The sequence below is a fragment of the Dendronephthya gigantea genome, unplaced genomic scaffold (genome assembly GCF_004324835.1).
Source record: "Dendronephthya gigantea isolate DGI-Jeju-01 unplaced genomic scaffold, DenGig_1.0 000023F, whole genome shotgun sequence".
Taxonomy (NCBI): Eukaryota; Metazoa; Cnidaria; class Anthozoa; order Malacalcyonacea; family Nephtheidae; genus Dendronephthya; species Dendronephthya gigantea.
This window is the reverse complement of record NW_021163033.1, coordinates 432,800-446,151: the sequence shown is the minus strand read 5'-3', so window position 1 is coordinate 446,151 and position 13,352 is coordinate 432,800. Positions and strand designations below refer to the sequence as shown.

Here is a 13,352-nt window from a genome sequence, read left to right as displayed (position 1 = left end):
ATAGCGCTATAAAAAATATATCAATATCCTTACTTGATATGTGTTTTACATTGACGTGTATTGAGGTACATTTTTTACTGTCACAACTCCATATTTCTGAGAACGATATGTCCGTTTCGCGTTGAGCCGTATTACCAGAATTACCTTCTTATCAAGCCCTTTCCTGTCTTAATTTTCGCAGACGTTTCTTGTAATTCAACGTAGAGAAAGCTTCTGGTATTTTCTGACGAATTTTGCATTAAAACTTAATTATTTTGGTGACCTCTGTGAGTGCATGGGAAATTAGTTATGACCACACAACGATCATAGACATCGAGTTATGGATACCTTATCACTGTGTCTCGCACCACAGACAGCCTTTTTTCAACCAAAGCGCTCGAAAATACGAATTCTCTAGCTTTGAATGGCTGGGCAATGTGTGCCTCTTGGCCGAGCGATATTTGTCATTTTGCCATGGTGTGGTTTTGAATGATTGCCCGGAAAAAACAACTTGTGGTTTTGTGGAGGTGTTCAGCTAGAATTGACTTGAGCAAAAAAGTATTGGACTAGCTTTATTTGTTGTTGTTTGACTGCCCAATCAATGTTCAAATACTCTGCCAGAAGGTTAAGAGTCGAAAGGGCACGATCACAGAGCCAAATTTCTGTGGTAAAAGCCTTCTGAGACATCGCAACGAAAGATCTCAAACATTTGTTTTCGCTTGCCAGTAATTGCTTCCTAAAAGTTCTCACGCTATCTTTTCATCGCTTGCGTTCGTACGAAAATTGCCCTAATTTCCTCAACTGGAGGAGCAAAATATAAACCTCCTTAAAAGAAAGGCCTTGTCTGCTTTTGGAAAAGATTACCAGGGCTTGGTAAAAGTCAGTGACTGTTGACACTTACTTCTTTTTGGTTTACGAAAATACAACCGAGATGGGTTGCGTGTCAGACGTGGGGTCATTTTGAACACACAGCGAACAAAGTACTGAAGTAATCTTGCCTTATTAGAGTCCTTTAGTCTAGCGATGGCACCTTATCGGTCTGTCCTGAACATTCTTCATGCTTCTGCGCCCGCGTCTAAATGTCGAAAAATGTCGTCAGATACTCGTGGATTTCTTTCGAGGTTCATATCATTTCCGGCGAGATCCGATTACCCAAGCACTTGATGACGGCAAGGTTCCGATGCATGGTTTGAAAAATCCCCTGTCGTGCATCGGCTTAGCGCAGTTCGACCAGCTTGTCAGAGCGCAACGCAAGCTAGGTTTTCAAAAAAACCTGGCTTGCCTTCAGAACAAGCGCTTCAAAGACGGACATAACTCGAGGTATGAATGATGCTTCACTGATGACATCGTCTGTTCGTTATCAGATTAATTAACACATCATTCATTCATTGTTCATTGTTTATGTAACTTGTGTTTTTAAAACCAACAGGCTTACAGGCGTATATATAACCAAGAATTCAGTTGTCTTGTCGGTGGCAATATGACGTGGAGGATTCATTTCCTAGCGTTCCTTGGATGCGCTTTTTTCGTCAAGGTACGCACATAATGTATTTGCGCATTTGCGCGCAAAGTGCTAATTTGAAGGACATTGAAAGAGTTTAGTCAAATGGCCTCTGTTAGATCTGTTGATTTTTACTATATAAGGATAAAGGGCCGCATTTGTGATTTCTTGCTCGATTTTAAATGATACCGTAAATTGCGCATTCCAGCTGGTACCGCGCTTCGATGCTAGGATTTCTCGACTCTCTGACCGAGATTTCTGGAGTCTCGTGCGAGTGTTCTACTGTATACCGTTAGTGGGGACTCTCTTAGGGTTGTGTTGATCGTATGAACGGCTCAAATTTTGGATAGCGTGTGGAGAAGCGTGACGTTCATAATTCTGTCCAGCCACCTGAGGTTAATAGTATTACCCAGGCGGATGGGTTTATAAATTCTACACGAAATGCATCGCGTCTGGCATGAGAGAAATAAAGAAGCTCTCAGACCAGACCTTTCCAGACCCTTGACTAGACCATACCACTGTTAGGGCGGGTCTCTCGATGAAACCTACGCCGCTTTTCACACATGCTTTCAATATTTACCAAAACGTGTGAATTTTACTTGCACTAAAATCCATGCGAAGAAGTTATTGAGTTTGAACGCACGATGTTAAATTTGTGTCCAGAATAAAGCAGGGAATATTCTAAATAGATTAGTTACAAGATTAATGTTTCAAAGGCGTGATACAACTGCAAACGTAACCATAATTGGCTATAACAAACAAATATGCCATAACTGCGATTACTTAATTAAACATACCAAGGCCACCTGGGTTTGCCATTAAAGAAAACATTCTCACAGGGAAGAGAATGGCTCATCAAATTGCTTTCCTCCTCCAGGAACCATTTCATTCAAATGTGTAAAGAAAAATTTTTAACGGGGATTTCTGTGTGAAGAGATTATATAAGTTAGTTTAGTTTCGGGTTCCTCCAGTTTAGCACTGGAGCATTAAGAGATTATCCTTACTGCATCTTTAGGAAGAATGCTTTAGAACTGATAGAGCTATAATTTCAGTATAAACAAAGGTAGTTTTATTCGGGTTTCCTTCCGTGGTAACATTGGATGACCTTAGTTTGCCTCTCAAGAGAGCAGTTTAGCGCTGACAGGGTTGTCGTCCAGTATAAATACCTTTAAACATTGAAAACGAGGTGATTCATGATTGCCCTTACTAGACTCCTACAAGAGCAATTTAGGGTAGATGGAGCTATCCACCAGTTTTTAGCCTTAGCGCAGTTTTATATGATAATTCCTAAAAAATGTTTTGAGAAGCATTGTTCCATTTGAATACCATGAACTAAAATAACGCAGGCGTGATTAATCTCATCAACAGTCTGTAATAATGAGTGATATGAAACCACATATTTTTAATACCATAATATCGTTGAAAAGTTCTCAGCATTTTCTTAGACAGTCAGACTAACCTTGGGAATAATCCTCTATAGAGTTAGCTAATGACGCGTTTACCATCGGAAGCACAAAGCCACAAACTATACCGAATTAACTGGTCGCTGAAAATTCACTCAATTTACTTACAAAATCAGCGCGTAATATTTAAATCGTCTTTATTTAACGCGATTTAGTCATGATCTTTGCTACTTCGGAAAAATATTCCAAGCACGTTTATAAATTAATCCAAGCAGGAATTTCCAATTGAACTCGTAACTTATTTTCTTTGAAACATTTTTAGACAGTGGTTCCGAAAGCTATAAGTCAGACTGGTAAGTTATAATTCTTCAGTGGAAAATTCTCACGTTTCTTACCATGTAATTTTATTTTACGGGATAACGTCTTGTCCCAGTCAAACGGATAAATATTAATATGTTTGATGTATTTTAGGAGAGTCGGCCCCTTACATTGCGACTGGTGATCAACGTTTGCAAGAAACGCAGTGTTTCGAACCGATTTCGCTCCAGGTTGGAGACCATGCGACATTCTATTGCCTTGTGAATGTCACGTTAGTTTGTGATACAGTTGGTCTCGCGAATCAAACGCCTGAGACACTTTGGTTGTTGAATGGCGAGAGAATTGGAAAAGGTTTTGAACGACTTCTCATACAAAACGTGTCTCTTCACGCTGGAGTGTACACGTGTGTTGTTAGCAGTGAAAACTGGACGAGTAATGCAAGCTCCGTCATCGAATACATAAGTAAACATATTACATTCACTGATTCACCTCAAAATATCTTTCAATTACCTTCTTCATTTACAACAACTCTGAAACGAAACACCAAATTCATTAACCGTATTTCTACATTGTCAGATCCACAGCAGCCAAGAATAATTTCAGAATTCAAATCTGAAAGATTCACTGATAATTACAAGATTATACCAATCATGGTTGGTAGCAATGTCACGGCCTTTGGAAAATCCCTTCTCATGTTATCCTGTAACGTCAGCGGAAACCCTAGACCGAGTATTGAGTGGAGTAGAGAAAACGGAAAGATTGAAAAGAAATATTTTAAAGGAGATAGCCTGTTATTGCCACATAACGTTGTACTGTCTGGAAGATATGTATGCAGAGCGAGAAATCTTGTTGGTCAAACGGAATTGGCTTCCCACATCAAGTTTGTAGGTAAGAGTGAGATGTTTTATAAACATAATTGTCAAACGTGAATTGAAAAAGTAGCCAATGTTATTACGGATGCGACCATACAACAGTTTCTGCACTCTTTTGAGATTCACAGTTTAATTTTATTTTAATATGATCAGGCAGCGTCTTCAAACAGCTTCCCATGAAATGTGATATAACAACTGCTTAAAAAAGCCAAAATAACTTCTCGGCGTTTCGACCTAATTGAAGGAAAAGGAGTTAATACGAGAGTTACTTACTAACTCTTACTATCTAATTTAATGAGTTTTAACATCCATCGGACCTTAATATAATTCCTGGATGTTCTTTTGTCTCTAGACCCAGTCCTACCAACGATCGTATCCTTCCGAAAGAAACTCACCGCAATTCACGGGGAAAACCAGGTGAGACTCAGAGCAGGCGATGACATCACAACCATAGCTGGGACCGAGGTCGTCATAAGATGTTTGGCAAGCGGTACTCCAGACCCAAAAATCATATGGTATCACAACGATCGCCTGTGTCCAACGAAACATCTCAAATCGTACGACGAGGGTGTTGTATCATTTCACAGAGAGGCCATTCAGGCCAGCGACGGAGGAAATTACACATGCATTGCGCACAACGAATTCGGAAGTATCTCAATGACGTCGTATGTTAACGTTATAGGTACGTAGATAGGTTTTTTATTGGTAAGTTTCTGGATAAGTAATTTAGCTTGTACATAGGTAAACCAAGTAAGTATTTAATACTGCAAAGCTTACGGTCCGTTAACCCGGGCCTTTATCAGTGCAATTGAATTTATTGCATTGATGAAGGCCCGGATTAACGGACCGAAAGCTTTGCAGTATTAAATACTTACGTGGTGTACCTACAAGCTAAATTACTTATCGACTGTCACCATGCAAACATACAAGAATATTATTCAGTTTCTGGATGTTTGTCCGTCTGCTAAAGAGTCCATCAATAGGGAGTTTACGATTCACGACGCTTCCAGCTCGACGACGCGCTTGCAAAACAAAGAAACTCCACACGCAAGACAATAGGTCACTTGTGGTTCCACGGCAGCGTTGCCATTCTTACGACAACTTCAAATGAGGCATTTCCACGACCTCCCGATGGCATGAAAGCAGCGAAAACGTGATTGCTGTTTGTAGGAAACGTGTTAGCTGTTTAATAGCGTATATGAGACAGCAATATCAGCTAGACGTCGAAAGTTCTTAGTTCAATTGAGACGTTTGTATGATTATTTCAAAGGCAACTATTTCCGGTAGCTAATTTCTAGCAAAATATTTGACTAGCGACGTCAAGCTAACCGTTTCGAAGATCGTAAACTCCCTGATTACGAAACTAGAACACGAGTTGATTTATTTACGATTTTTTGCTAAGACTTTAGGTTGCCAACCTTGAGGTTGACATTCATAGACTTTTAACATATTCTGTTTGCTTTTTTTTCTAGATCCAGTTATGCCTTACATAAACAGCTCATCGGAGGACGTGATCTCCTATGATATATCATTTCCAGCCGCTAAGCAAATTGGCGGAAGTCTGAAGTCACTAGTCGGAGCCTCGTTTTGGCTCGAATGTCACGTGGGAGGCATCCCTCGTCCTGAGGTCACGTGGAAGAAGGACAACCTTCCTATACATTCCAGCAAAAGGATTAAGATTTCCCAGAAGAGATTTGAAGTCCTGGGAACGATGATGTCCGACACCGGATGGTATTCGTGTATTGCCGCGAACGGCGTGGGGACTGTGACGAAGTCTACGTTTGTGCATCTCATTGGTAAGTAAATAGAGACCTATATCATTCAGGCAGGTAAAAACGACGGCGTTGAACGACCTCAGTGAATTCAAATATAGACACAATCCATTGATAAAGGGGGAACTCTACTTTTAATAATACAAAGACTTAAGCAATACAAAACTACAGACAATTTTAGAGCAATTGAAACACCACTATTCGAAGAATAAAGTTAACCAGCTTTTGTACAACGGCAACAAGTTGAAACGAAACATTAACGCGAAAACCTTTTTTCTACGCAGCTCCTGTGACGCCGCGCATCAGACAGGCTGGGTTAAGACGCAGATATCTCGTAAATAACTTGCCGACACCATTGCACGTGGGTGTCGGTGTAAACCTGAGGATTTTAGCCTACAGAGAACTCACCATATACTGTTCAGCAACGGGCTTTCCAGCCCCCGTCATCTCGTGGGAAAAGAATGGATATCCTATTGAGGACGACAAAGATGTACACGTCAGTCAGGGGGGTGGACAACTTACGTTTCCTAAGTTGGTTCCATCCCAGAATGGCGTGTACGCATGTGTTGCATCTAACGCCGCTGGTCAGGATAGAAAAAGGACTTCGGTCGTATCTCGATGTAAGTATTGTTTTAGATGCTATGGCAGTGAACGGTCATTAGAAGATTGGCTGTGACTTTAGACCCTCTTAATCTAGATTATCAGTTTCTCTCTGCCTGTCCAAACTTCAAAATCGAAGATAATTTGCGCCTCTTAGTTGATGATGTTGCCATGCACTAAACACTATATTTTCACGAAATAGATGTCAATACCAGTAGCTAGGGGATTTGGGATAACAAGTACTCAAATATGTTCAGTATTTAAAGAGTTTTTCAATCTTTAGTGCCCTTGAGACCAAAGATTGAGCTGCGGAAATCAGTTTTATCAAAATTCCAGCTTTCGCCACAGCGCGGTCATGGCATTCGTGTTTATGAAATCCCAGACGGTCAGAGCCTTTTGGTTGCAGGATCAGATGTAATTTTAGAGTGTATTGCGAAACGTAGCTTCCCCAAGGCGAAGTTTAAATGGTTCAAAAATGGGAGACCTTGGAAGAGGCACACTACAGAGTCTTTTAATAGATCAAAGTTGAAGTTACGTGATATTCAGAAATCGGACGAAGGGGTTTATAAATGCTTTGCTAGCAATATGCTTGGTCAACAAGAAAAATTGATAAATATTGAACTGCAAGGTAAGATTTGGACCAAACTATGTATGCACTGATTGTTGAAATATTATCAATTATAATGATTGATCAGAGATGTTTTATCATGATTGATTTGGATTGAAGATCACTCCAACCATTTAAACCACGACTTCTTTTACTTCCAGATCGGAACAGGTACAACTGATACACACCAAATTATTAAACGGAGATTTGGAGGAAAAGGACGTAGGTATATTAGGATGGAACATCAACAAATTGTAATTTTATTTCTTAGTTAGCTTGTATGATATAAACTAAATAGATATACATTTGTAAGTCTATCGTTTGTGAGATTTTTTCAACACTTTCCCGCCTATGAATCACCCAGTACCTCTGCATTCAGACGGACACTAATTCCTGCAAAAAATCCTGCGGATTTAAGAAATGCCTCCGACAACAAAACGCGCATTCTGTTTACAATTGCATAGCTTACAAGTTCCCAAAGAACTAATCAGGTTTGGCACGCCATCCGCGCTTGTACGTTATAATAGTACGCCAATATAAACATCGTGAATTTTATAAATATATAATTTCACATATTTCGACAGCACTTACACTAAAGAAGGTCTTACAGTAGAAGTTAAGAAGTTATAATTATTGAAATGCAGTTTTAAATCGGTTCATATTCACAACCAACACAAAAACCTTTCACGTTTAATACCTTACACCATCATCTGAGAACGCACCATCAAAAAAACAATTGGTGGAGAAAGGTATAGGACAAATTTGTAACAGTGCACGCGGGTTTTTTTAACCTTAGGATTCAAAACATCTATTTATTGCTTTCTGTCTATTTTCTTCTCTCTCCAATCGCTTTTCTAATGATGGTCCAAAAAGTGCTGTCTTTTGCTGAAGTTCGCACAGACTTCAAACCTATTCAAATTTAAGCCAAAGCAATTTGGCCCAGCCGAACATAGCAAACGTGTTCCAAAATTCAAAACAAGAATAGATTGTCATCCTCATTGTTAATTCCTTCTTATTAGTTAGTGCTCATACATCGTTTAGTAATAATCCAGATATTTAACCGCTCAGTAGTCGCTCCACAGCGGCGTTGACGTCACCGCCTGTTGCGATCAACGCTAAATAAGAAAGATGAAATTAATTGTTTACCAATTTGATAAATACTCAAACTTTCCTTCGGAACTACAACTGAACTGAATTCATAGAGTTGGAGGAGTTTGAGAGCGAAGAAAAGAGAGTCTAGTATTTGTTTTTTTGTATTTGATTTTAATTTCAAAGAAGTTCAGGATCATTTAGGAAGAAAAACAGTGATCGATGTGTGGCTTTTTCTCACCTTGCAAATTTCGTTCACGATCAGAGAAACCCATGGCGGTGAGTTGTTCAAGTTGCTGACGAAATCTTGTTTCAGGGGCCGCTGTCTGTGAGGTGAAAACAAAGAGCGAAAGATAAACCGGATGCACGCATGACAACCTCATCAGGTCAGAGATTTTAGACGGTGAAATAAAGTGAACTTTGCGGATAAACATTGAGAACATACTTGGCTCATGGAGGCAGAAAAGAACTGATTCATCAAAGCACTCATCATCGGATCGCCTGCGGCTGTAAAAGACAGATTTTATAAACCATAAGATTTGAGGAGAATGAAATATTTCTTGTTACCACAGAACGGAAGATTATGTTGTTACAAGTCTCTCAGTTTGTTAGTTCGTTACCAACCTGGTGTGGTGTTGGTACTCCCAGTGCTGCTGCTCGTCGTGGTGGTGGGTGTAGAAGAGGGGGTGGCGGTGGTGGACGATGCCCCTGTGGTGGTCGGGGGAGTGGAGCCCACCCCTGGAAACAGTCCAGGGACTTCAGACTGCAAGCTTTGCATTCCTTGTTGAACCTGCATCATTGCTTGCATGGCTCGCGGGTTGCTTAACATCTGCTGAAACCTGGGATCCCGCATCTGTTGCATCATCATTGGCATCTGAGATGCCATCTGAAAGGAACCAGAGTGATGTTATGTATTGATCAGACAGTCATGCCACGAGAGGATGAATCTCCACGAAAACTCGACTGCCGCCTTCGACTACAAACAAGTTCGACTTTTGCCTCAAAATACCTGTTGTTGCAGTTGTGGGTTTCCGGCAAATAATGGATGGCTGCTGAGAATCTGAAAATACGCAAAGAAAAATAGAATGACATATTCGGTCATGAGTCGTTCATGGAAGAAAATAAAAGTTGAGGACAGGTCACTAAAAATACTACACAGGAAGAGAAGAGTGGTTTGACAAGTCCAGTAAAACATAAAGAAGGAAGATCAGTACTGACAGAGTTCATGATATCAAGAAAGGAAGTCAGTACTTACGGAGTTCATTATCTCAGGGTTCTCGGCCATCTGGCCCATCATACTCTGGACGTACGGAGATGACATCATGTTCTGCATTAGTTCTGGATTCTGCGTCATCTGATCCATCACGCTTTGCATGCCGGGTGTTTGAAACATGGATGAAAAAGGAGACGCGCCAGCGCTGAATTAGAATAATATGCGGTGAGAAACTTGTCAATTGATAGAGAACGCATAAACAAATTTGATTGCTCTTGAATGGGGGAAATTTGCGATGATTTCTGGCCGTTTTGAAACCGAGTTAAGATCCATATACTTGACACAAAACTAGTGCGATATTAGTGCGATACTGGCTTGGCTAGTTGAGTGTTAATCATGGCTGAATGTGCAAACGGTTTTCGCGTTTGTTTTCATGCCAAAACGAATTCAAACAGCGTCAATTTACAATAGAAGTTAAAGCTAATTTAACATATTAAGCATATTTTTACTTGACGGCGTGGACAGAGTGTCTAAAACACTAAAATGGACAAAAATGAACTTGTAAACGCTCGAAAACGACGTGGTCGCATAGCTTAATTAATAGGTTTTTTTAGCTTGAGTTTCAAGTCACCTGGTGGTCGTTGTGGAACCCGGGGTCGTGGAACCAGCAGATGTTGTGGTAGCCGTGGGTGTGAACGATCGTGTAGGGGCCTGGCCACCACCAGAAGGCGGTTGCCATGGATTTGGCAATGGTGACGTGTTCTCCGTGCCAACCTGGGGGTCATTGTTGCCTTGTTGTTGAGCACTATCGTTTGCTGATGAGTTCGGAGGTGTTCCTCCCAGCAGGGCGGCGAATGGGTTGTTTTGGGCATTTTGAAACTGTAAGAGACAATGTCAATGAAAATTGAGAATTCACGTTGTTTTCCTTGTGCCATTGTCCTTACCACAAGGCCTCATTTCGGTGTAAAATAAAACGTATCGCATTGAAACCTGGTTCTCGTATGTCACCATCGACGGTCGGCGATGGTCATTCACGGTTAACACTTGCGAATGAAGTGCTTTGTTATTTTGGATCATTTTTTTCGTCGCTGGTCACCAACAATACATCGCTTACTGTCGATGACATATGAGAACCAGGCTTTAAAGTAAGGTTTTACTGGTGAAGACAAACACCATACAAAAAAAAGCATCGCAAAAATGCTGTTGTGCGATCATAACACGCACTTGCTCTGTGGCTGCATTCATCATCGGCTCCTGAATATCTGTGTACATTCTTCTAAGAGCATTAAAACCACCAGGAAGACTCTGAAAATGAGATTCAAGTCAGTCACATTTTCCATATTAATCATAATTTACATCAGTTCACTGTGCTGTATACCACAATAGTTTTAAAATTCTCACAGCTTGATGGTATAAATGTTCTGTACATGTCCTAGTGTTGTTACATACATATGTTGGACTTTGCTATTGATCAGTGTTTGTTGTAACAGCATTGCAAAAGAACTAGACTGCTGGTAATATCTGCAGAGCTATAAGCATGAGTCATGCAGCTAGCTTGGCCAGATCTATCGCAATGGTTACCTCCAGATTACTCAAAGCTCTGTCCTGGTTCCGCATCATTTCTTGCATAACCGCAGGATTGCGGGCCATTTCTAAAGTCTGCAAGGAGTGGAAAAAGCCAAGACATTATAATTGTAGTAGAACTGTGTTCCTGATCAAATAGAAAATCTTAAAGCATGTTAACTTTAAATACTGAAAGCCTGTGGCATCCTAGTACAGGGTGTCACAAAATAGTTAAAATACCCTCAGTAATGGAGGTGACTTCATTCAAATATTTTATTGTCATGTTACCTACCTGTCGCATTAAATCTGGATTGTTTAATATGTGAGAAATTTCAGGGCTCCTCTGAAATACAAAGAATATACCATTTTTAACACCAGAGATATGCTTAGAAATTGTTTTGATATATTTTTTAAATCTAACCTCAACCAATTGTTGCATTTGTGGATTACTCATAATCATCTGTTGAATAAGTTCTGGATTTGACATCATACTCTGAAAACATTTTCAAGTATATGCACTTAATTGAGGGAGGTAAATAATTAAGTGAATAGGAGAATTTATCACTTAGTTAATAATGGTTGATGATGATGACATCCAAGATTCAACTTAATAAATGAATATAAATGGTACAAAACAGCCTTTCTTTGTCAACTGCTAACTGTTTCTTTGTTTTGTCAAAACTTGAAAAAATAACGAACGATTTCCATAAAGTTTGAATATTTATTTATTTACAAGTAATACCTGAACCAACGGATTCTCAAACATTTGTTGCATCATTTCAGGATTATTCATCAACTTGGTAATAAAAAATAGTCAAGTTATATACAAATATAATACAATTAACAAAAAATATTTTGTTGGTTAATCGAACATCCTGAATGCTGACCTGTTGCTGTACTTGCTGCATATCACCTGAAATGAAATAATTGATAATGTAAAAAAACATTTATGACTTGGGAAATAAATTACCTTGACCTTAGCTTTTATATAGTAGATAAAAATGTTTACAGTAAAACTATGTCCTTGAGCATTATTGAGAACACATTACCCATTCCCATGCCAGTAGGGAGCCCACCAAACAGAGGTTGTGGTGTTGTTGTTGTGGTGGTGGATGTCCTTGGGGCATCGCTGGTTGGCTGTGTGGACGTTCCTGTTGATGTTGGCTATAAAATAAAGGTTCTTCAATATGAGTTTTCAAACTAAACACAGTTCCACCTGTACCATAAAACCACACTTTTCACTCTCATTAAATTGAATTTTGACAAAAGCAACTTTGATGGAACCATTTAATGTTCACACTTTACCTGTCTAGTGGCATGTTCGGCCGCCTGTTGTTGGGCCTGGGATAAAATAAATTAACAACAATAAATACCTGGGAATGACTAGAACATTTCATACTTTCAAACTTTCAAACACAAGTTTACGTAACATACTTTATTTGCCGACTTTATCACTAAGTGCACTGTCAGTCCATCTTTAATTCCTAAAACAATTATGGGTTTATTTCAAAGACAGAATTGCTATAAGCTAAGCTGGTTTAACTCACAGCATTCATTCACAAAGAAAAATCAAATGGCATTAGATGGAGTGGAATATTTGTATTAAGATCTTGAAATGCAATGGGATATCACCAATCAAATGCAGTTCATATTAGAAATGAGAGAACATTCAGATATCATTTATGCAATTATTTGTTTACATTTTAGGTTAAAATAAATATAAATTTGGATTTTCTATGCATAAATACATGCTCCGAAGTATCCATTAATACATAAAGGATGTAGGATAATAGTTTTTGACATTTCGTCAATATATCTTTTACAATATGGATTTTCATAAATAAACCTAGTATTTAAAGATGAATTAAAAGATGTTTCGCCTGGAAGCTTATAATGTGTCGGAACAAAGACGATCAGTTGCCTGAAGGATATTTAAAAATCTAACACCAGAACCTTAATTCGTAAAACATAATCCTCCCTACCGTGTTGTTCTAGATTGTCCTCATCCTTCAAGATTTTCCCAGCAAATATCAGGCACAACTGCGCCACTGGCGTGTCATTAAACTTGGGTGAAATCTTTTCTTTGAACTAAAGAGAAAATCATACCAAATTCAATGTAACTTTTCACCGATCGGTGCTTGTGTTGAAGATCAACATCACAGCTACCTCGCCGATCTTGGCATTCTCTTCGATCTCGATCGTCTCCTTCTTATTTGTTGTTTTTACAACGACCTTTATTGTATGAGGTCCCTCGTCCGCCATGTTTTAGTTTCATAATAATGACCTCAGCGAATACTTTTCAATTCACCCGATTCGCATTGTCTGACGAACCGATAAAGACGCCGGTTCTTCTCCTGGGGGAACTTGCATTGGCACGCCCTCGGCCCTCCGATCACTCCTGGCTCCCCCCACCTCCTTTTAAAATTCCTCATACC

At 39.5% G+C, this 13,352-nt stretch overlaps 2 protein-coding genes across 2 annotated transcripts; one reads left to right on the top strand and one right to left on the bottom strand.

The window, feature by feature from the left end:
* The first annotated feature begins 1,193 nt into the window (after positions 1 to 1,193).
* LOC114522490 (hemicentin-2-like) lies at positions 1,194 to 7,332 on the top strand. Its single transcript, XM_028543183.1, has 10 exons — positions 1,194 to 1,299; positions 1,409 to 1,513; positions 3,206 to 3,236; positions 3,355 to 3,663; positions 3,778 to 4,089; positions 4,426 to 4,755; positions 5,546 to 5,869; positions 6,130 to 6,465; positions 6,729 to 7,073; positions 7,214 to 7,332. Exons 2-10 carry the CDS (start codon positions 1,460 to 1,462, stop codon positions 7,231 to 7,233), a joined length of 2,061 nt encoding a protein of 686 aa, XP_028398984.1. The 5' UTR covers positions 1,194 to 1,299; positions 1,409 to 1,459; the 3' UTR covers positions 7,234 to 7,332.
* On the bottom strand, positions 7,325 to 13,210 carry LOC114522499 (ubiquilin-1-like). Its single transcript, XM_028543193.1, has 18 exons — positions 13,084 to 13,210; positions 12,900 to 13,005; positions 12,352 to 12,401; positions 12,223 to 12,258; positions 11,967 to 12,081; positions 11,805 to 11,830; positions 11,660 to 11,713; positions 11,339 to 11,410; positions 11,210 to 11,260; positions 10,936 to 11,013; positions 10,579 to 10,659; positions 9,986 to 10,233; positions 9,397 to 9,559; positions 9,151 to 9,201; positions 8,766 to 9,027; positions 8,587 to 8,648; positions 8,383 to 8,467; positions 7,325 to 8,167 (listed from the first exon to the last, which is right to left on the bottom strand). The coding sequence occupies exons 1-18, from the start codon at positions 13,177 to 13,179 to the stop codon at positions 8,109 to 8,111; spliced, it is 1,695 nt and encodes a 564-aa protein (XP_028398994.1). The 5' UTR covers positions 13,180 to 13,210; the 3' UTR covers positions 7,325 to 8,108.
* Between the last annotated feature and the right edge of the window lie 142 nt (positions 13,211 to 13,352).

Coding starts and splice junctions, on each gene's coding strand:
- LOC114522490 (XM_028543183.1), top strand. CDS start 1,460: ATGACGTGGAGGATTCATTTCCTAGCGTTCCTTGGATGCGCTTTTTTC. Junction 4,090..4,425: donor TTCCCACATCAAGTTTGTAG/GTAAGAGTGAGA, acceptor TTTTGTCTCTAG/ACCCAGTCCTACCAACGATC. Junction 4,756..5,545: donor GTCGTATGTTAACGTTATAG/GTACGTAGATAG, acceptor TTTTTTTTCTAG/ATCCAGTTATGCCTTACATA.
- LOC114522499 (XM_028543193.1), bottom strand. CDS start 13,179: ATGGCGGACGAGGGACCTCATACAATAAAGGTCGTTGTAAAAACAACA. Junction 11,714..11,804: donor TGCAGCAAGTACAGCAACAG/GTCAGCATTCAG, acceptor TTTATTACCAAG/TTGATGAATAATCCTGAAAT. Junction 8,468..8,586: donor TTTCTGCCTCCATGAGCCAA/GTATGTTCTCAA, acceptor TTCACCTCACAG/ACAGCGGCCCCTGAAACAAG.